At 46.8% G+C, this 24,051-nt stretch overlaps 1 protein-coding gene across 1 annotated transcript in view; it reads right to left on the bottom strand.

Moving 5' to 3' along the window:
- Positions 1 to 24,051, bottom strand: part of MED13 (mediator complex subunit 13) — an 865,231-nt gene that overhangs the window by 436,100 nt on the left and 405,080 nt on the right. The window contains exons 17-18 of the mRNA XM_069226440.1: positions 20,547 to 20,714; positions 19,569 to 19,792 (exon numbers count right to left, since the gene is read on the bottom strand). Coding sequence (XP_069082541.1) covers positions 19,569 to 19,792; positions 20,547 to 20,714 — 392 coding nt within the window. The remainder of the gene's footprint in view (positions 1 to 19,568; positions 19,793 to 20,546; positions 20,715 to 24,051) is intronic.

Here is a 24,051-nt window from a genome sequence, read left to right as displayed (position 1 = left end):
CCAATGCTCCAGCATTCGACTGAAAATCTTCTTCCCAGCTCTCCACATCGACGAGGGCGCCACAACTGCACAGCTCTGCACACGACTCCGTCTGACGTCACAGTGACAATAAGAGGTCCTCGCCAGCGTGCTGACGTCAGTTTCACCCATTTGTTATATGCCTTTGAGGCGAACAGATGAAAAACGACCTCACGATAGCTCAAATGAATACATACATAAAATCATATTGATTTAACACAATTACAACAATCATTTATATATAAAAATTATCAAACCATATATACACTTGTAATACAAATGTCTTGGTATGACCAGACAGGCAATGGGGAGGTGGGTGGAACTGTGAGGAATCCACAGGTAGCTAGTGTATCCACCAGAAAAAGCGTTACCAAAGGTAAGTAACTTGTTCTTCTGATGGATACGCCTACCTGTGGATTCCTCACCTTATGAATAGAGTCCCAAAGCAGTACCGTACTCTGAGGTGGGTGCCTGACCGGTCAAACCAAGAAATTCTGCAACACAGAACGTGCAAAATGGGCGTCCCTCCTAACTTTCGAGTCCAAGCAATAATGCTTCGTCAAAGTGTGGAGGGACGCCCAAGTTGCTGCCTTGCAAATATCCACCACCGGAACACCTCTAGCAAGGGCCGAAGTGGCAGACTTAGCCCTGGTCGAATGGGCTCTAATACCCTCAGGAGGAACCTTCTTTGCCAACGATTAACAGATCTTAATGCAAAGAATGACCCACCTGGATATAGTTATTTTATGGACCGCTCTGCCCTTCCTCTTTCCTACATATCCAACGAAGAGCTGGTTCTCCAACCGAAACTCCTTTGTTCTCTCAATATAAAAACAGAGCCCTTCTGGGGTCCAAATGATGGAGTCTCTCTTCCTCCTTTGTAGGATGAGGAGGAGAGTAGAAAGATGGAAGGGTAATAGACTGCCCCATATGCAAAGGAGTGACAGCTTTAGAGAGAAATGCTGCCCTGGTTTTCAGCACCACTGTCAGCAAAGAATGAAGTAAAGGGAGGTTCAACACTAAGGGCCTGAAGCTCACTCACAGCTATCAGGAAAACTGACTTCAGGACTAATAATCTTAGACAAGAATGCATGGGTTCAAACGGTGAACCCATTAAAAAATTCAAAACCAGATTTAAATCCCACTGAGGCATAAGAAACGGAGTGGGACGAAATGTATTTGTTAAACCTGTTAAGAACCTAACAACAATAGGCGATTTAAACAAGGAGGGTTGATCCGGAAGGCAAAGAAAGGCTGACTTGCAGACAAATAGCCTTTGACAGTCGCAACTGCACAACCCTTCTGTGCCAAAGCTAACGCAAACAGATCAGACAGATGGGCCCTCAAGCGATCAATTTGTTTCTCTCCACACCAAGTTACGAATTTCGTCCACCTCTCGACATAAGCAGTCTTAGTGGAGTGTCACCTGGCCGATAAAAGTAACATCCACTACCTCTGGTGGGAGAGAGAAAGAACTCATTGCCCCGTTCAATCTCCAGGCATGAAGGTTCAGGCTCTGGAGGTGGGGGTGTAGAACCTGCCCCTGCGACTGCGAGAGATCTGCACTGAGACGGAGCGGAGTGCACAGTGAGAGTTGGAGAAGGTCCATGTACCACACCCTTCTCGGCCAATCTGAAGCTATTAAAATGACTTGAGCCCGATCTTGGCGATCTACCTCAGAACCCGAGGAATAAAGGGTATGGGGGAAATGCGTAAAGCAACTTGTCGCACCAAGACATCTGGAACGCGTCTCCCAAACCTCCTTGCACCGGATGCTGGAGGCTGCAGAACGACAGGCAGTGCGCGTTCTCCTGAATGGCAAACCAGTCTATCTGCAGAGAACCCCACATCCGAAAGATGTGAAGGACCAGATCCGGATGGAGACGCCGAGAAATGCCGACTGAGACTGTCCGCACGTACATTGAGAACTCCGGCCAGATGATTCGCTACCAAGCAAACCCGATGGTCCTGAGCCTCTCTGCAGAGAAGATACAACCCCACTCCTCGTTGCTTGTTTATATACCACATTGCGGTAGTGTTGTCCATCAAGACTTGAACTGACTGACTGTGAAGGGATGGGAGGAAGGCCTTGAGAGCCACGTCGCCGTCTAGATGGAGACCTGGACCTCGCTCGGCTTCGAGCCGATCAACGCCGAGAGTCATGTTTGTGAAGCTTCTCATGTTTCTTCGAAGAAGTGTGAGAAGATCTACAATGACTTCTGTGCCCTTTCTTAAGCCAAAAAGAGTCTGGCTTCTTTCTCCTTCAGCGCCTTCGGATTCATGCTTTGGCAGGACACACACTCCTCGACGTCACGCTCCGGACTTAAGCACCAAAGACAATCATCGTGAGGGTCCGTAACAGACATGCAACCCCGCACTCCCGACAAGGCTTAAATCCAGACTTCCTATGAGGAGAAATTGTAACTAGAGACAAAATGGACCAACTCAAAGTGAAGCAGTAACAAGAGCTAGGTGAAAACCATTTACGTCAAAGGCACAGAAAAAAGGGAACTGATGTCAGCACGCTGGCGAGGACCTGTTATCGTCACGGTGACGTCAGATGGAGTCTCGTGCGGAGCTGTGCAACTGTGCCGTCCTCGTCGTCACGGAGGCCCAGGAAGAAGATTTTCAGCCGAATGCTGGCACATTGGGAGAATTCATAAGGTGAGGATTCCACAGGTATTTGTATCCATCAGAAAAAGAAAAATACATGCATAACCCATGGACTGAGAAACAAAAAGAAAAGTAAGGAAAATTTTACTTACCCAGTAAGCATCTGTTTGTGGCATGTAGTGCTGCACAATCACATGCTCTGCATCCTCCTGCCATGTAGTGTTGGGTCTTGAGTGTTGAAAGATGTTTTCTTCAAAGAAGCATTTCCGAATCAAGGGGTCCAGTGAGACATCCATCTCGGTGATACGGCGCATGGGCATCGACTCCTTTGTTAGACTGTTTTCCCACAGGTGGGAAACTAGGTAGATTACTCAGCAAATGGGAATGAAATGAGTAGGCAGCAAGGCAAAGTTAATCAATCTGGGAGCATACCAGTAGAAAGAGTCACTGGATCAAGTGATTCATCCTTCTTGATGATACTGCGCCTGGGCCTAGACTCCTTTGTTAGATTGTTTTACGAGGTAGCTTAATCAGCAGATGGGAATGAATTGAGTAGGCAGCAAGGCATTTTAAGCCCAAGTTAAGTGGCAGCAAACATTTCCTAACCAAAGTTAACCAAACTTGGAGCATACCAGTAGAAAGAGTAGGCAGAATCATGAGTAGCTGCCTGGCATGTGTGTTTACAGGTACATGCCTAGAAAGTGCCAAATGCCACCAAAACAGAGAAATGCAGTGGACATCTGTAGAAATGTATAAAACTGAATGCAATTCACCATGCACTGTTGGTCGTAGCAGCAGTCCCTGCCCCCTTTTTCCTGCTGTTTCTCTCTCCGCTCCTTTTGCCTGCCCTCCTCCAACTGCACCCCACCCTCCCCAGGACCTTCTTACTGGTGGTCACTACACAACCCCCCTGAGCAGGTCCAAAAGAATTTCCTCCAAACACTAGTTTGCTGGTAAAAAGCAGTCACTGGCTGCATAAAATAAAAAGGATAAAGTTCACCCAAGTTCAAGGTTGTGAATGATCTCTCTAGCCAAGAAGACCACTGGTTGAGGAAATGTTGAGTTTTTTTTTTTTTATACAAAGACAGCTACGTGAGAACACTTTTGCCCAAGTGAAATATTTAATAGTTAGAAGGAGCAAAGGGCCTCCACCTCATCTATGCATCTAACTAGCATTATGGCCACAATGAAGGAAAATGAAAATGTCACTTACCCAGTGTACATCTGTTCATGGCATCAGTCGCTGTAGATTCGCATGTTTTGCAATAGCTCGCCATCTGGTGTTGGGCCGGAGTGTTACAAGTTGTTTTTCTTCGAAGAAGTCTTTCGAGTCACGGGACCGAGTGACTCCTCCTTTTGTCTCCATTGCGCATGGGCGTCGACTCCATCTTCGATTGTTTTTCCCCGCAGAGGGTGAGGTAGGAGTTGAATTGTAGTAATAGTGCCCATGCAATGGAGTGACTAAGTATGTACCTATTTAAGGTTGAGATGATACATATACAAATAGTTGAAGGTAACTTCCAAACTGCTACAGGCTCCCGGGGAGGCGGGTGGGCACATGCGAATCTACAGCGACTGATGCCACGAACAGATGTACACTGGGTAAGTGGCATTTTCAGTTCGATGGCATCTGTCGCTGTAGATACGCATGTTTTGCATAGACTAGTAAGCAGTTATCTCCCCAAAAGCGGTGGCTCAGCCTGTAGGAGTGGAAGTAGTTTGAAATAATGTTCTTAATACGGCTTGACCTACTGTGGCTTGTTGTGCGGATAACACATCTACACAGTAGTGCTTGGTGAATGTGTGAGGCGTAGACCATGTGGCTGCCTTACATATTTCTTGCATTGGGATGTTTCCTAGAAAGGCCATGGAAGCACCCTTCTTTCTGGTTGAGTGTGCCCTTGGTGTAATGGGCAGCTGTCGTTTAGCTTTAAGGTAGCAGATTTGGATGCATTTAACTATCCATCTGGCTATACCTTGTTTTGATATTGGGTTTCCGGCATGAGGTTTTTGAAATGCAATAAATAGTTGTTTAGTCTTTCTGATGTTCTTTGTTCTGTCAATGTAATACATTAATGCTCTTTTGACATCTAATGTATGTAGTGCCCTTTCAGCTACGGTATCTGGCTGTGGAAAGAACACTGGAAGTTCCACTGTTTGATTTAGATGGAACGGTGAAATAACCTTTGGCAAAAATTTAGGATTAGTCCTTAGGACGACCTTATTCTTGTGTAGTTGTATAAAAGGTTCTTGTATTGTAAACGCCTGAATCTCGCTTACTCTTCTTAGGGAAGTAATGGCGATGAGAAATGCAACCTTCCAGGTTAGGAACTGTATTTCGCAGGAGTGCATGGGTTCAAAAGGTGGACCCATAAGTCTAGTTAGGACAACATTTAGGTTCCATGAAGGAACAGGTGGTGTTCTTGGTGGTATAATTCTCCTAAGGCCCTCCATGAATGCTTTAATGACTGGTATCTTATATAGGGAAGTTGAATAGGTAGTCTGCAGGTATGCAGATATTGCTGCAAGGTGTATTTTAATGGAAGAGAAAGCCAGGTTAGATTTTTGTAAGTGAAGCAAGTAGCCCACTACATGTTCTGGAGTTGTGTGTAAAGGTTGTATTTGATTAATATGGCAGTAGCAAACAAACCTCTTCCATTTACTTGCATAGCAGTGCCTGGTGGATGGCCTTCTGGCTTGCTTTATGACTTCCATACATTCTTGGGTAAGTTGTAAGTGCCCGAATTCTAGGATCTCAGGAGCCAGATTGCTAGATTCAGCGATGCTGGATCTGGGTGTCTGATCTTTTGGTTGTGTTGTGTCAACAGATCTGGCCTGTTGGGCAATTTGATGTAGGGTACTACGGATAGGTCTAGCAGCGTTGTGTACCAGGGTTGCCTTGCCCAAGTTGGTGCTATCAATATGAGTTTGAGCTTGTTTTGACTGAGTTTGTTTACCAGGTAAGGAAGGAGAGGGAGAGGAGGAAAAGCGTAAGCAAATATCCCTGACCAGTTTATCCATAGGGCATTGCCTAGGGACTGTTTGTGTGGGTATCTGGATGCAAAGTTTTGGCATTTTGCGTTCTCCTTCGTCGCAAACAAGTCTATTTGAGGTGTTCCCCAGAGTTTGAAATAGGTGTTCAGAATTTGGGGGTGAATTTCCCATTCGTGGACCTGTTGGTGATCTTGAGAGAGGTTGTCTGCGAGTTGATTTTGGATCCCTGGTATAAATTGTGCTATTAGGCGAATTTGGTTGTGAATTGCCCAACGCCAAATTTTTTGTGCTAGCAGGCTTAACTGCGTGGAGTGTGTCCCCCCTTGCTTGTTTAGATAATACATTGTTGTCATGTTGTCTGTCTTGACGAGAATGTATTTGTGAACTATTATTGGTTGGAAAGCTTTTAGTGCTTGAAAAACTGCTAGTAGTTCTAGGTGATTTATATGCAGTTTTGTTTGATGTACGTTCCATTGTCCTTGTATGCTGTGTTGATCGAGGTGTGCTCCCCACCCTGTCATGGAAGCATCTGTTATTACGTATTGTGGCACTGGGTCTTGGAAAGGCCGCCCCTTGTTTAAATTTATGTTGTTCCACCACAGAAGCGAGAGGTAAGTTTGGCGGTCTATTAACACCAGATCTAGAAGATGACCCTGTGCTTGAGACCACTGTGATGCTAGGCATTGTTGTAAGGGCCTCATGTGCAGTCTTGCGTTTGGGACAATGGCTATGCATGAAGACATCATGCCTAGGAGTTGTAATATCATCTTTGCTTGTATCTTTTGTGTTGGATAGATGCGTTGTATGATGGAGTTGAAATTTTGAATTCTTTGGGGACTTGGAGTGGCTACTCCTTTTGTTGTGTCTATTATGGCTCCTAGGTATTGTTGTACCTTGCACGGCAGAATGTTGGATTTCGTGAAGTTGACGGTGAACCCTAGTTTGAAGAGGGTTTGTATGATCTGATTTGTGTGATTTGAGCACTCTATTAACGAATGGGCCTTGATTAGCCAGTCGTCTAGATATGGGAACACATGTATTTGCTGCCTTCTGATGTGTGCAGCGACTACCGCTAGACATTTGGTAAATACTCTTGGTGCGGTTGTTAATCCGAAAGGCAGTACCTTGAATTGGTAATGTATTCCTTTGAATACAAACCTTAGGTATTTTCTGTGCGATGGGTGTATTGGTATATGGAAATACGCGTCCTTGAGGTCTAAAGTTGACATGTAGTCGTGTAGTTTTAGCAATGGTAATACTTCTTGTAGTGTGACCATGTGAAAGTGGTCTGATTTGATGAATGTGTTCACTATTCTGAGGTCTAGGATTGGTCTCAGTGTTTTGTCCTTCTTTGGTATCAGAAAGTACAGTGAGTAAACTCCTGTGTTTATTTGTGTGTTTGGCACTAATTCGATTGCATTCTTTTGCAATAGTGCCTGCACTTCTATCTCCAGGAGATTGGAATGATGTTTTGTCAAATTTTGTGCTTTTGGTGGTATGTTTGGAGGGAATTGTAGAAATTCTATGCAATAACCATGTTGGATAATTGCTAGAACCCACGTGTCTGTAGTGATTTCCTCCCATGCTTTGTAATAATGACTTATTCTTCCCCCCACTGGTGTTGTGTGGAGGGGGTGAGTGACATGTGAGTCACTGCTTAGTAGTAGGGGTTTTGGGGCTTTGAAATTTTCCTCTATTCCTAGGGAATTGCCCTCCTCTATATTGTCCCCGAAAACCTCCTCTGTACTGTCCCTGGTAACTGGACGGTGTTGCCTGTGAGGTGCTGGCTTGTGTGCTTTGACCCCGAAACCCCCCTCTAAAGGGTGTTTTACGGAATGTGCTGTAATTCCCTCTGCTCTGCGGGGAGTAGAGTGCGCCCATGGCTTTAGCAGTGTCCGTGTCTTTTTTGAGTTTCTCAATCGCTGTGTCCACTTCTGGACCGAACAGTTCTTTTTCGTTAAAAGGCATATTGAGAACTGCTTGCTGAATCTCTGGTTTAAATCCAGACTTTCGGAGCCATGCATGCCTTCTGATAGTTACAGATGTATTAATTGTCCGTGCAGCTGTATCTGCAGCGTCCATGGAGGAGCGGATTTGGTTGTTGGAAATGGTCTGTCCCTCCTCAACCACTTGTTTTGCCCTATTTTGTAGGTCCTTGGGCAGATGGTCAATGAGATGTTGCATCTCATCCCAATGGGCTCTGTCATAGCGCGCAAGTAGTGCCTGGGAGTTAGCGATGCGCCACTGGTTTGCAGCTTGTGCTGCGACTCTTTTACCAGCTGCATCGAACTTGCGGCTTTCTTTATCTGGGGGTGGTGCATCTCCAGATGTGTGGGAGTTGGCCCTTTTCCTAGCTGCTCCTACAACGACAGAGTCTGGTGGCAGCTGTGTAGTGATGAAAGCCGGGTCTTTAGGAGGCGCCTTATACTTTTTTTCCACTCTTGGTGTGATTGCCCTACTTTTGACCGGCTCCTTAAAGATTTCTTTTGCGTGCCGGAGCATACCAGGGAGCATAGGCAGGCTTTGGTAGGAGCTGTGGGTGGAGGAGAGTGTGTTGAATAAAAAGTCATCCTCGACCTGTTCTGAGTGGAGGCTTACATTGTGAAATTGTGCTGCTCTAGCCACCACTTGAGAATACGCAGTGCTGTCCTCTGGTGGAGATGGCTTCGTAGGGTATGCCTCCGGACTGTTATCGGACACTGGGGCGTCGTATAAGTCCCATGCGTCTTGATCTTGGTCACCCTGGCTCATGGTGGTGTGAGCTGGGGAATGTGATGGAGTTTGTGCTGGTGAGACGTTAATCACAGGTGGAGGAGAGGGTGGTGGGGTAACTTTTTTCACCACTTTTGTTTGTGGTGTTTGTTCAGTTTGGAACTCCAATCTTCTCTTTCTTCTAATAGGGGGAAGGGTGCTTATTTTTCCTGTCCCCTGCTGTATGAAAATACGCTTTTGCGTATGGTCTACATCCGTTGAGTGTAGTTCTTCCTCAAACCTATGCTTTTGCATTTGGGAGGTTAGCGAGTGCTCTTCTGTATAAGAGCCTGAAACTGGGTCGGTTGCAGTTTGTTTCGGCACCGAAACCCTGTCTGCATCTTTTTTCGGCTCCGAGGTGACTTTTCTTTTTCGGGGCCGAAACCTCTCGGCGTCGATCTTCTTCGGTGCCGCCGTCTCGGCGTCGAGCCGTGTCTACACCGGTATCTCGGTGTCGATGCTTGTCTCCAGCACTTTCTCGGTCCCGAGAAGGCTGCGTGCCGGTGTCTCGACCGGAGTCGGACGATCTCGGCACTGTTTGGGCCTTTTTCGGTGCCGACGGTCGGTCACCGAATTTATGGGTCGAGCCATAGCCTGATGGCAGTGGCGTCCCCTGGGCCTTGTAAATCTTCTTTTGAGTGGTTTTCGACGTCCTACTCACGGTTTGTGTATCGTCGAATCCTTCGGAGTCCGATTCTTGGATCGAAAAGGATCCCTCCTCTTCTTGTTCCTCGAACTCCCGGTGGGCTGTCGGCGCGGACGCCATCTGAAGTCTTCTGGCTCTACGGTCTCGGAGAGTTTTTCGGAACCGGAACGCACGACAGGCCTCGCAGGTGTCTTCGCTGTGCTCAGGTGACAGGCACAGGTTGCAGACCAAGTGTTGGTCTGTATAGGGGTATTTATTGTGGCATTTGGGACAGAAACGTAACGGGGTCCGTTCCATCAGCGTTCTTCTGCACGCGGTCGGGCCGACCAGGCCCCGACGGGGGATCGAAAAAATTACCCCGAAGGGCACCGGAGCTCTTCGATCTTAGACGCGGTGTTGAATCTAACTACGCCGACCCCGAACACAACAATACCGACGAAAATCTTCTGAAATTAGCTATTTTTCCGTTCCGAAACTCGGAGCGACAGGAACACGTCCGAACCCGATGGCGGAAAAAAAAACAATCGAAGATGGAGTCGACGCCCATGCGCAATGGAGACAAAAGGAGGAGTCACTCGGTCCCGTGACTCGAAAGACTTCTTCGAAGAAAAACAACTTGTAACACTCCGGCCCAACACCAGATGGCGAGCTATTGCAAAACATGCGTATCTACAGCGACAGATGCCATCGAACTGTTACTTACTCAGAAAGCATTTATTTGTGGCATGTAGTGCTGCAGATTCACAATGTGCATACTCCTGCCACCTAGTGTTGGGTTCAGAGTGGTGTATGTTTTTCTTCGAAGAAGCATTTTCTATCACAGGACCGAGTGACTCCTTCTCGATGATGCTGTGTATGGGCACTGACTACTTTGTTAGACTGTTTTCCCGCAGACAGGTGAGAAAAGAGTGTAGATTAAGTATAGAGAAAGATGTCCATGCACATTAACTACATATGTACAACTATATACAAGTATAAGGTAACTGAAACAGCCACAGGCATCGGGGAGGAAGGAGTGCACATGTGAATCTACAGCACCACATACCACGAACAGATGCTTACTCTGTTCGTAACATTTTCTGTATGATGGCATGTGTGGCTGTAGATACACATGCTCTGCACAGACTGTAAAGCACTCCCTCCATAAGGTGGCTCGCCTCTGGGAGTTGCACTGGACTGGAAAAGTGTTCGTAGGACTGCTTGGCCTACAATGGGTTTGCTGGAGTGCTGGTGTGCTGGTACATCCACACAATGTTTTGTAAATGTATGCGGTGTAGACCATGTAGCAGCTTTATAGATGTCAGCTACAGGTATGTTTTCCAAGTAAAGCCATAGTGGCACTGTAGGAGTAAGAGGTAGTTGTGTCTTTGCTTTAGCACAACAAGCTGGTATACATTTTACTATCCATCTAAGTTATTTTTGGATATCGTATTGTCTTTATGAGGTAGTGAAAAAAGCTACAAAGAGCGGTTTAGTTTTTCTGAAGTCTTTAGCTCCATCAATGCATGTTTAAACATCTAAAGTGTGGAGGGCTCTTTCTGCAACTGAGATAGGCTGTAGAAAAAAAGACTGGTAGCTCAATTGATTGGTTGATATGGAATTAGGAAACAGCTTTAGGAAGGAACATCAGGTTTGAGGGAAGGGCCACCTTGTCTATGTATTTGGATGAAAGGCTCTTCCAAGGTTAGGGCCTGGAGCTCACCAACATGCCAGAGTGATGTGATAGCAACTAAGAATGCTATTTTCCAAGAAAGATACTGAAGAGGGCATGAATGAAGTGGTTCAAAAGGAGAGCTTATGAGTCCGGTAAGCACAATACTGAGGTTCCAGGATGGTGCAGGAGGCACTCTGGGTGGGGTAACCCTTTAAGGCCTTCCATGAAAGCTTTGATGACTGGGATTCTGAACAACTAAGTATGTCGTCTTCTGTAGGTAAGCAGCTATAGCTGAGAGATGTAAGCGAAGGAACTGTAAGCTAGATTTGCTTTCTGTAAATGGAACAAATGTCTTGGACAGTATAACTGGAATAGTACGTTTGGGTTGGCAATAGCATACAAAACGTTTCCATTTTGCAGCATAACATGCTCTGGGTGTGGGTCTACAAGCTTCCCTGAGAATGTCCAAACATTCCGCAAACAATCCCAAGTACCAAACTCTATTACTTCAGAAGCCATATCGCAAGGCTGAGGGACTTGGGATCTTGATGTCTGATCCGACCCTTGATTTTGAGTTGACGGTCCCCCTGTTGTGGCGCTTCTCGTGGGGAACTACTGAGGTCCAGAAGTGTGGTGAACTATAGCTAACACATCCAAGTGGGAGCTACACTGATCATGGTGAGAGATGTGTGCCTGATCCTCCGAAACAGAAATGAAATGAGAGGGAGAGGTTGAAAAGTGTAAGCAAATATCCCTGACCAGTTCATCCATGGAGCGTTGCCCTTGGATAGAGGATGTGGGTACCTGGAGGTGAAACTTGGGCATTTTGCATTTTCTGCTGTGGCGAAAAGGTTTGAGGAGTTTACTATTTTAGTAAGTTTTTTTGAAGGAATTGAGGCTGGAGTTCCCAGTCGTGGACTTGTTGTTGGATCCTAGTGAGCAGGTCTGCTAAGTCGCTGCCAGTTCCTGTGAGATACTCTGTCACCAGATGAATGTGGTGGTGGAGACCCACTTCCATATTGTCACAGTTGTGACAAGTGGGACGACTGTGGCCCCCCTTTGTTTCAGAAGATAATCCATGGCATTTTGTCAGTGAAGAGTAAGATAACCTTGGGAGCTGATGAACAAGTGCTTTCAGGGCTAGAAACACTGCCTGAAGCTCGAGATAACCAATATGCAAGGATTGGTGACAGATCCCAAAGGCCCTGTACTGTGAGGTTTTGAAGGTAAGCACCCAACCAGTCAGTGATGAGTCTGTAGTCTAAATTACGTGAGGCACAGGGTCCAGAAAATACCTCCCTTTCAACAGGTTGGTGTTTTTCCACCACTGCAGGGAGCAGTGAATATGGCAGCCTAACACTAAATCGTCCAGGTAACCCTGTGACAGACCACTGACTAGACCAACACTTTTTTAGAGGACGCAAGTGGAGTCTGGCATGGGGAACGATGGCAATGTAGGAGGCCATCATCCCTACCAGGCATGATAGACCAGACTGTGAATGTAGGATTGATTCCCTAGAAAAATGGGTAAAAGAGACTGAACTGTGTACCCAAGCTGGAGCGGGGTATGCAAGCCCCAACTCTACACTGAAAATAGCTCCTAAATAGGGCTGTATCTGAAGAGGTTGGAGATGGAATTTGACAAAGTTTATTGTGAATCCTAGTGTCTGGTGCACATCCACTGTCATCGGAGTGTGATATTGGCACTGTGGTAGTGCGCCAGCTTTGATGAATCATTCGTCCAAGTACAGGAACACGTACGTTTTGTCTTGCTAAGTGACGTCGGGAGTCATTTTTTTGTTGTGGAGGTAGAGCCTCAGGTAGAGGTGCTCTTTCCTCTTCCTCAGTTCTCTCTATAGGCTTCCCCTGAAGAAACCCCCACAATATGAGGCTGAATGCTGTTTGGAGTGGCAGGTAGACACCTCTGAGGTTGTAGATTTGTAACCACCTCTGAATGTGGGGCTCCTTTGTGAGGGGAACTGAAGATCACCCACGATTTTTGCGGTGTCCATATCTTTTTTCAGCTTCTCAAGGGTGGAGTCCACTTGAGGGCCGGAAAGGTGCTCCTTGTCAAAAGGCATATTAAGCACTGCTTGCTGAACCTCTGGTTTAAACCCAGAGCATCGAAGCCACTAGTGCCTCCCGTAGGAGCCTGGATGAGTTTATGGTATACACCTACGGTGTGGCACCCTATACTGAGTTCAGGCAACTCTTAGTGATAGTAAGAAGGTGTTCAGGGGTAGCAGAGGCGAGCAGCTAAAGCTTACGCAGGAAGAATGTAAAGCACTTGCAATACCACAGTAGTCAGGCAGTATCTCATTCACAAGAAAGAATCACACAAGCGTTGCAAAAAAAAAAAAATGGAGTCTTTATTACAGCACTACTATTAAACTAGCATTGGTATATCCCCCTTGGAGATATCTACACACAATATATACAAAAACCCACCAGCAGAAATAGCATAAAATATACAGGGGGCAAACCATATACTAAATAAGTGGAATGCAAAATAGAGAACCCAACTAAGTGTCGTAGTTAGCTAGGGGTAGATAAAAACACCAGAGGTGAGTACTGTAAGTGTCCCCAATGAAGAGGTGCAGAGTAGTTACCCATCAAGTCACCCCTTAGTCTAACACATGGAAGTAATGGTTGGAGTTTGTGTCTTTCAAGACCCTTCCCAGTAGACCCTGAGGAAACCAACAGACAAGAGGAAAGTTGGAGAGTGCCCCTGCCAGAGGATACCCAGAACACAGGAGTACCTACACCAGGAGACCCGGAAGCAGAGGGGAGAAGGGACTCTCTGAAGTCAGCAGGAGCCTTGTATTGTCCAACAGTTGTAACGACCCATGGACCAGGACTCTGGACACAGAGGACCTAAAAAGGAAGGGGACAGAGTCCAGCACCCTCAGAGGTGCCCAGGTTGTGCAAGTGGCAATGCCTACCCTCCTAGAGGTGAAGTTCCTGCATGCTGGTGGAGTAAGAAATATAGCTGCGGGGTCCAAGAACAACCAGGTCACCAACAAGCACTGGCAAATGCAAGCAAGAGCTTAAGATGTATTTGCAGAGTTTTTGGGACAAGCAAGGTCCAGGAGAGACTACCCAGGATTTCTTTTTTTTTTGGGGGGGGGGGGGGGGGGGTGTTAATCAGGGCTGGCCCGGAGTAGGAAGTTGAGAAGTCGTAGGAGCCTTCACGAGTGACACACAAGTGGTTGACAGTCACAAGGAGGCCTCAGCAGCACAACAAAACAAGTTCCACATTGCAGGACAGGTGCTGATCTTTGAGTTGCAAAGTGCTAGAGGCTGGAGCTTCTTGGCGCCTGAAGATCTCCTGGAAGAAGAATCAACAAGCTGTGGTAAGAGCAACAGTTGCGGTGCAAGGAGTTCCAGTCCCGTGGCAGGAGCAGGGACCCACAGTCTCCAAAGACGAGGACCCAGAGGAGGCCACACTCTGAAGTGACTCATCTATCAGAAGGGGTCAGGGACGTCATCTACCTTTCCTAACCAGCCGGATGCTCCCAGAGGCCTCTGCCCATCTGGTTTCCCAGATGGCAGAATCAACCAGCCACCTGGCCAAGCTCTGTGCACCTCCCTAGGGGGTAGCTGGACAGAGGGGTGATTAATCCCCTGTCCTTTGAGCGGTTTTGCACCAGAGCGGGAACCAGTAGTTCTTTAACTGGTGCAAACTGGATTATGCTAAGAGGGCACCAAATGTACCCTTCAAAGCAGTCTTGTGGCACTCAGAGGCCACCCCGCCCCAGCCCTTAAACACCTAATACAGGGGGAGGTGGTCACAACTTCCTTGCAGGAAATCCTTTGTTCTGCCTTCCTCTGCCTGAGCTAGGCTCATCAGCAGGAGAGCAGAACAGTGTCTGGGGTCAGCAGCAGCATGAGCTGGCAGTCAGAGCCGATAAGGCTGCAGACAGAAATGGGGCATCCTCTAAGGAACACCCAGAGTACAGTGAATCACGCAACTGGCACTGGAATCGATGTAGATGCATGATTCCAACATGCCCAGGGTCGGAAAAGCCAGTATGTAATTGGACTACGCATGTTGAGCAGTGTCCACTACATACCATAAGATGGCTTCCCCAAACATAGAAAGCCCAGGTAATGGAGTCTGAGGTTTGTAGGGGTACCCTGCTCATGCAAGGGTATCCTCACACTTAGGAACATGCACACTGCCCTAGGGCTGAAGGGCCTACCTGAGGAGTGACACAGAGTACAGTGACCTGAATATAATGCAAGCTTTATATCTATCTGTGGTGAAAGGGGTGCATGCATCACTTCAGACAGGCTGCAATGGAGGGACCTGAAGACCATTTGCATCGGCTCCCATAGGTAGCACAATATATTGCTGCAGCCAATGGAGTACACCGGATGTACCAGTGCCCTGGGTACCTAAGTATCATATACTAGGGACTTACATAGGTGCACCAGTATGCCAATTGTGGGTCTAAGAATTTTACCAGCAACCAAATTTAGAGGAGAGAGCAGTTACTGGGGTCCTGGTTAGCAGGATCTCAGTGAACTACAGTCTAAACACTGACATCAGCCAAAAAGTGGAGATAACTATGCTGGAAAGATGACCCTTTCCTAACACCTCCTTATTAAAACACTAGTGTGAATACAGTGTGCAGCTGTGTCTACAGCATTTAGGGCACAGCGGATGGAGTTATTTGTGACTGTTTGTCCCTGTCCAACAATCTGCTGCCCTCATTTATGGTGCTCATCTGGGAGAAATTGGAGGAGTTCCTCCATCTCATCTCAGTGAACCTGTTAGTATCTGACTAGCAAGGCCTATGAATAGGCGTTACGCCAATGATTGGGTTGCCTGCGCAGCCAACCTTTTGCCTGCAGTATCCAGCTTTTTACTCTCCTTGTCTGAAGGAAACTGGGCAGTTTCTGTGCAGTGGTGCCCACTACAGAGTCTGTAAGGACCTGGGTTCCGATGTATCGCAGGGCACAGGGAGCAGAGTTCTATTTCTGGTCTACTCTAGGGTTGGTAACCCTAGAGCAGACAAGTTTTTTAACAATTGTGCTGAAGTATGCCAGGGAGCTTGGGGAGAAGCTGGATATCTATATGTGTGGCTATAAGGGTTGCGTGTAGCTCAACATTATGGAAGGCAGCTGCCCAAGCTACTACCTGCTGATAGGATGTACTATCCTCTAGTGGGGAGGGTCGTGTGGGGTACACGTCTGGGTCAGTATTTAACATGGGATCAGAGTCACATGTGTCCCATGGATCTGGGTCCTGCTGTATTCCACCCAAACCTTCCACTATATCAGCAGGGGAACACTGAGGGGTCAGATCTCCTGCTGTAGGCGAGGCAGGTGAATGAGAAAGTGAGGGGAGTGGAGGAGGTGAAGGTGGATTAGGAGAAGGAAGAGCAGGCTTGTGAGGTCTGCTGGTAGTCATGTCCTTGGTGACCGCCTTTGGATGGAGGGGAAATGTCCAAAGCCTTTCAGAAGAACAGTTTCCTCTTTAACATACCAGAGAGGTGAGGGAGGGCTTGAGAAATAATGCAACTTGTACCCTTCCTGGACACGGAGGCGGCACTGTTGAGCGTTCAACATCTCCAAAATAGGTTCAACAGGTGATGAATGGCACTGGCTGGACCCAGGAGGGACCTGGGGTCCTCAACTCCGTGTGGGGAGGTAGAGGGGGGGTCTCAGCACTTTAGAGAGCCCTCAGGATGCCAGACAGCACCCATGTGAGTCCCAGGACATGGGGACAAAGGAGGTGCAAAATGCGGTTGGTGCAGCACAACAAAAGGAAGGTCCCACTTCGCCGGAGAACAACTCTGAGCTGAGCGTTGCAGGATTGAGTGCTGGGGACCTGGACCAGACTGTGCACGAAGGAATTTTGCAAATTGTGCACAGAGGCCTCAGGAAGGTGAAGACGACGCAGTACACAGGGGTACCATCGCTCTCAGGGACGGCAAGGTCTTACCTCCTTCAAATTGTGTCAACAAGACCTCAGGACAGTCTATGTCAATGGGGTCCAACCTCTGTGTCCTTAGGAGCACGCTCGTCGCTGTGAGAGGAGTCCAAAGGTACCGGTCGTTGTAGAAGGTGCCTGCTGGAGCAGGGGAGTGACTCCGTCACCCCACGGGAGATTTCTTTGGTCCTTCTGGTGCAGGATGAAGACGGAGTCCTGAGGGCGTGCACACCGTAGACACTGTTGCAGTTGCTGGCTGGAGCTGAAGTTGCAGAGGAAAAGTATCCCTTGTGGATACTTTGTTGCTGTTACAGTGGTTCCTGGAGCAAGCTGCAGGTGATCCGAGGATGATGTAGTTGCAGAGGATTCCTGAGGGAAACTTGCAAGCAGAATCTGAAGAGAACCCACGGGAGAGACCCTAAATAGCCCTGAGAGGGGGATTGGCTACCTTATCAGGAGGGGTCTCTGATATCACCTGCTGGCACTGGTCACTCAGAGCCATGATCTTAGACATGTTACATGGCCATATTCGGAGTTACCATTGTGAAGCTACATATAGGTATTAACCTATATGTTGTGCACGCATGTAATGGCATCCCCGCACTAACAAAGTCCAGGGAAATGGCCCTGAACTATGTGGGGGCACCTTTGCTAGTGCAAGGGTGCCCTCACACTAATTAACTTTGCACCTAACCTTCAGCAAGTGAAGGTCAGACATAGGTGACATAAGTTAAGTGCAGTGAAAATGGCTGTGAAATAACGTGTGTGTGTTATTTCACACAGGCTGCAATGGCAGGCCTGTGGAAGGGTTTGTCTGAGCTCCTTATGGGTGGCAAAAGAAATGCTGTAGCCCATATGGATCTCGTGGAACCCCAATGGCCTGGGTACCTAGGTACCATATACTAGGGACTTACAGGGGGGGGAGGGGGGGGGGTCCAGTGTACCAACTGAAATTGGTAAATGAAGTCACTAGCCTATAGTGACAAATTTAAAAGCAGAGAGAGCATAAGCACTGAGGTTCTGGTTAGCAGGGCCTCAGTGACACAGTCAACCACTACTAACACACACATTAGGCCACAAACTATGAGCACTGGGGTCCTGCCTACCAGGATCCCAGTGAGACAGGCAAAGCACACTGACATATAGGTTTTTATCTATGAGCAATGGGGTCCTGGCTAGCAGGATCCCAGTGACAGTAAAAAAAAAAAAAAACACACACACACACACACACACACACACACACTCACAAACAGGCCAAAAGTAGGGGTAACCATGCTAGAAAGAGGCTACTTTCTCACAAAACACCAGATGTTGGTTGGTGAGGTGGGAATTTTGAGTGCCACTGAGGACGAAACGAAACATTGTCCATTCCGTCAGTTCCCAGGAAGCTGGTGTCAGAGAATGAAGCACATTGTGGCGTTCGGGATGCTCTTGGCTTTGGCCACAATGGGCTGTGTTCTCTTCCCTCATCTGAAGAGCGTTGTGATCTTTCTGGTGAAGCTAGAGTAGGTGGCATGTATGGTGATGGCCGCAAGGATGGAGGTGGTCGTCAAGGAGGGTGAGCAGGGATGAGGCGCCTTGTCATTTTGTCTTTCGTGTCTTGGAGGATGTGTGGATTTCAGGGCAATTTGCTCCTGGAAGGACAGCTTCTGCGGCAAAGTGTACTGTGGCTGCAGCAAGGCTTCGTAGTAATTTTTTTCTGTCTGCATGTGTTTAAAATGCCTTTTTTGCCGAGCGTCAACCTCCTCCTGTCTATGCTGGAGACTGGGATCTTCAATTCTTAGGCGCTTGCGGTCAATGGTATCTTCGGCATCCAGTGGGTTTTCGGCACGGAGTGAAGGTGTTTTCGGTGTGGTTGTCCGCTTCAACACCGTGGCCCTTTCGGTGCTGAGGTGGTCTTATCATACTTTGGGGAGAAGCTGAGATTACAGACCTGATTGTGGTCAGTCCAGGGGAAGTTTGCATGACACTGGGGGCAGTACTGGAAAGGCATCCTTCCCATCACTGACCACGGACTGTTGATCAGGATGTTGTACCCGGTTGAAAGGGTTGGAGGACTCGCCCAGGTGAAGGTGTTGAAGTTTACACAAGGGTAGGATGAAAATCTGCAGCAAAGAAACAGGAATGCTTTAAGATTGCATCAAAGCAACGGTAGATGGATAGTTGAAAAGGAGTGGTGAAAGGCGCTACTGGGTGCCAAACTCCAAGCCTGATCGTACACATCCGAACCAGATGGCAGAAAAATTACTAGCTAACAATGCAGACAGTGCCCATTTGCATTACCAGCTAAAGGAGTCGTCACTATACTACTTCACTCAAAAGACTTCTTTAAAGAAAAACTTGACAACGTTCGCGATCATTACTAGATTGCAGGAATATGCAGAGCATGTAGATCTACAGCCACACATGCTACGAACCAGTAGTTCCCTGAATGTAAGCAGTGGAAGGATACAACTCCTCCAATGAGAAGAATGGCAAGAAAGCTTGACACCAAGAGTGGGACAAACAAGAAAAGGATGGAAAGACATTAAACCAGCAGCAAGCAAATGACTTACAGCCAATTAATCCGGGCCAAAGTCCACTCGTTCGATTGACAGTTTTATCTGCCTGTACGTAAGACCTAAAGAAGCCATCTTTGATCAGAAATTAAAAGACAAAACAAGCACATGAAAGCCATTTGCAGGAGGCCTCCTACAAAATAATGCAGTTGTCAGACTATTAAATGTTGTAAAGGTTCTGCAGACCTTTTACAATTCACCCACTGGCAGCTTCATAAGTACTAGTTAACCCAGCTAGCGCTCTCTAGTATAAAGGTCATTTATTTCCTTAAGAAATTTAAGGACTCTTAAATCTGGGTTAAATCAAAGTCTTCGCAGCTTCCACAGACATTTTTATATCACAAATTTAATTTCAGCAGATACACAAAAAATATATCATAATTCAAATATGCATACCTCATATACTGCTGTAAGATCCCTAAAGAAGCTTTTTGCTCCATTTAGCAGTGCCTCATTCTCAGGACAAACAACAACGTAGGCAATGTCTCGCTGAGATCCATATGGCTCTAGCATTAGCCTCTCCCAGTATGGCAAAGCAAATGGTGAAAGTACCAAAAAATCATGATCATATCCCAGCAAAAACGTAGGAATTGGTAGTGGCTCTGGGGATTCATCAGTTCCTAAAGCACAAAATTCCATTGTTTAACATTCAACTGAAACAATTATAAATGCAGTCATGCTTCATTTTCATTGCATCGGACACAAGCAAACTGACATTTAGGTGCCTGATTTAAGCATGAATAAAGCAGTGCTTTCACCTAGGTCAGTGGTTTCCAACCTTTTGACTTCTGAGGACCCCCCACTTTATCTAGGTGAATGTAACCATATATTTTAAGGCAGTAGTACTGTCTTGATCAGACTGACTTTGCCGGTATTAATCTAGCAAAGCCTGATCACTCTGCCGCCAGGAAACTTACATCATACTTGTTACTTCTCTCAAAAGACTTCTTACATGCATGTAATATACTCCTTGGCTCAATGTTACACTACTCCTAGTATGCAGTCAAGGGAATGTTGGAATTCTCAAAACGTTAATTCAGTTTAGCCAAGACTAGTGCAGCTGAACGACAGAAGCACTCACCACAATATTGTTACTAAAGTACTAATAAATCTGAACTTTAAAAGTTTCCAAAAGAAGCTAAAACTTCCATTATGCAGCAAAACCATGGACATGACATCGAAGAAAATCACTTGTAAAGCCATAATGAAGTTTGAGCTGCAGCAGTTTAATGCTTCTCATGGAGTAATGATACAATAAAAAGGCTGATTCCCAAAATTATTTAACTGAAGTAGACATAGCATAGACATAGCATAGACATGGTAAAATGAACTACCGTAGTTAAGAGTAGAGCAGAATAACGTAATGTAGTTTACCATAAGTGCCTCGGCCAGCCATTTTGTGAAACTGCTGCCACGTGAGTGGGCCTTGTACACCCCAAGATCTGACTGTTCGTTTTTTCTGAATAGCGTCCTGCAAAACTGGTTGGAGGGAAAGAAGCATGCGAAGGATGTCCTGTGAACACTGCATACTCACATCCACAGCTGGAGAGATTGGAGTAGAACAAAACATGGTTGAATCACAATACACATGAGAAAATACAGTGTAAGCATTAAAAATTTGAGTCAGTAGTGAAAGGAGTTTCACATTTATGTACAAGCTATACAATGTTATATTGTACTTGATAGTGTTATATCCTGCCTGACGCTGGCACCAGTGTAAAATTGTTACATTTGTGGAAAAGCTATGAATCATGAGCCGACACATAGCATGAGGCCACAGCACTACTTTGACAATTGCACATTACTCTGCAGATCTGCATGTATGGTTTATGCCATGCTGTCCTTTCAAGTGTAGTTATGTACAACGATAAACATAACCAGAAGACAAAGGATTAATCCTGCACAGTGACAAAATGCAATAAACAGGCCTTGTGAAGATGGAATAAAATTCTGTGTCAGGACCGGATGCTCCGATTATGCCGCTCGTGCTTTAATTTCCACTCAGCAGCCTTAATAAATAATATTTACATGACAAAACTGCAAAGCCCAAAAGTCTTTGCTGCAGTGAAAAAAGAAACAACCATAGAGATATAGTCACATAAATGTAGTCATCCAGAACAGCACTTTCTTTGCTGCTCAGCAGCCCGATAAGTGCCTTTTCTCTGTGTGATTCTCCTGCAGCGTAGGATCCCTTTCTGTAGTGCTGTGTGGTGCTCCTTCAATGTCTTGTGTCCCCGTCCTGTGGGTGCTGCCTCCGCTCCTGTGGTCTCTCAGTGTTGCTAAGGATCCCCACTTACTTCCCCCTCCTGGGTTTAGTCCATGCTGGCATTGCTGGTCGACAGCAGCACCACTTTTCCACTGAGAGTTTGCCTTTGCCAAGGCTTGTTGGTGGAATTCCTGCACCAACGCCAGTCCGCAATCTTCATTCCAGTGAAGGACATCTTCTGCATCCTTCAGGAACTCTTCAGCTAGGGCTGCAGTGCTGATCTGATCTTTATTGTCGACCAACTCCTGCAAGTACAGCGGGGTGGGTGGAAGCTCCTACTACTCCTGGATTCCACTGTGACTGTTGGACCTGGTCCCCCTCTCTCCACAGGTCTTTCTCTCCAGGAATCCACAGCGGGTTTATTGCAGTCTTGTCTGGGTGTCTTCTTTTCCTTCCTTTTGGGTGGTTTGGGGAAATTCCTTGTTACGGGGTGGGGGAGGAGTACTGTGTTATTTACCTCTGTGGTTTTCTAGTACCCCAAGCTCCCCTCTACACATTCCACTTACCTAGGTGGGGGTCCTGTATTTGCATTCCATTTTTTTTAGTGTATGGTTTGGGCTGCCCCTAGGGTCACTAACTGTATTTACACTGTTTTCTAACCTTTTCTATGTCTGTTGCTGTTTACTAGTGTATATATTTAGTGTATTACTTGCCTCCTACTGGAGGGGTTGCCAATATAGTATTTTGTGGTATTCTGTGAGCAAAAATAAAGTGCCTTTATTATTTGTACAACTGAGTGTTTTCTTTCATATGTGTAAGTGCTGTGTGTCTACAGTCATACTGCATGAGCTTTGCATGTCTTCTAGTTAAGCCTTGGCTGCTCATCCACAGCTACTTCTAGGGAGCCTGGCTTCTAGACACTGCCTACACTTCACTAAGACAGGATACCTGGAATAAGGTGTAAGTACCTTCAATACCCACCACACACCAGGCCAGCTTCCTACAGCGGAGGATCGTCATTGAGACGGGCAATCTCAATGACCCCGCAGTCCTTTCAGGATGGGCCCAGCATGCCTTGTGTTTCCTGGGCAATGCAAACTGTGCCCTCTCCACAGAGAGGAGACGCTCTCTATTGATTAAAACTGAGCCCAAGCTGGGCAAACTAGCCACTAAGGAGGCGGGTACCCTCGCAAAAGGCGGTCTCTTTGGGGATCCCTTTCTAAAGGAGCTTATCTGCTTCTTAAATACCGTCTCCTTTCTGGAAAAGGCACGGCAATCTATTAAAAAGGTTTTCAACTAACAAATTTTTGCCAGGGCCAGAAGAGGTGGGGAGGGGGAAATCAGGGGGGGGGGAGAAAAGAGTCATTCTCTCACAAATTCCCCAAAGACCACAGACTAAGGTCCATGCTGTGGCAAGATCAGAAGTGTTTGAGCTTTCTACTAATCACAATGACGTGCCGAAGAACATGGCAGCCGAGGACAATTTTGTGGTGCAAGCAACACAACGGGAGGTATCTCTGGTAAGTTATACATCTTTTTTTTCCCTTACGGGGTAGGTAAAGTGGACATCTATCACAGGGGACCCTTGGATCTTCCAAACCATTCAGTGTTTTCACATAGAACTCTACAGGACTCCAATCTAACAGGCTTACCCACGACGTATGGTGTTTTCAAGAGTAGATTCACAGGTGGTGGATCAGAAGGTGGCCGAGCTCCTCAGGAAAGGAAAAATTGCCTGTTCGACGCTCCACCCGAGAGGTTTTGTAAGCAATATTTTCTTAGTTGAGAAAAAGGACAAGGTCTTTCATCCTATTATCAACTTCAAGGCTTCAACAGTAGTGTATCGACATTTCAAGATGGAGGGTATTCACCACATCGAAGAACACCTCCTGCCCAACGACTGGTCAGTGAGACTCGATCTAAAGGATGCCTATCTTACAGTGCCCATCTTTCCGCCTCACAGACTATTCCCCCAGGCCGAATGGGGTGGTCAAATTTACAAATTCACTTGCCTTCCCTTCGGACTGTCTTTGGCACCTTGGTGTTTCACCAAGGTGATGAGACCGGTAATGGAATGGCTGCGGCCAGGGGAGTTGGACTCGTCTATTTAGACGCTATTCTTCTAATGCACCAAACAGGGAATCCCTCCTTCAAAACTGCAGGTGACCAAAACCCTCCTACAAGACCTGGGTTTCCTTCTGAACTGTCAAAAGTCAACGTTTACCCCAGGCCAAAAAATGCTCTTTCGGGGTTCAAGATAAACAGAATACAGCAATCTCTTCATCTTCCACAGCAGAAAACGGTGTTGATTTGCAGGGAGCTGTGGAAAACTGTAGAGAGGATAAGCCAGGATAGTAGGCCTCCTATTGTCTTCCATTCAGGCAATATTTCCTGGGGCCCTACACTATCAGGGACTCCAACGCCTAAAGGCTCTACAACTCAGACGGTGCCTAATCTAAGCACAAGAGATCTCCCTCTGCCCAGACGCTCGCACAGAGCTCTATTGGTGACTCTACCACATGCATGCCTGGAATCGCAGAGCCATTTTCGGGTTCACCCCGGATCTAGTTATACAGTCCGATGCCAGTCAGCAGGGATGGGGCACTCGCTGCGGAGATATTACCACAGGTGGTCAGTGTTCTGAACAAGAACAATCTCTCCATATCAACTGCT

Source organism: Pleurodeles waltl, chromosome 3_1 (genome assembly GCF_031143425.1).
Source record: "Pleurodeles waltl isolate 20211129_DDA chromosome 3_1, aPleWal1.hap1.20221129, whole genome shotgun sequence".
Classification (NCBI taxonomy): Eukaryota; Metazoa; Chordata; class Amphibia; order Caudata; family Salamandridae; genus Pleurodeles; species Pleurodeles waltl.
This window is presented reverse-complemented; position numbering and strand designations above follow the sequence as displayed.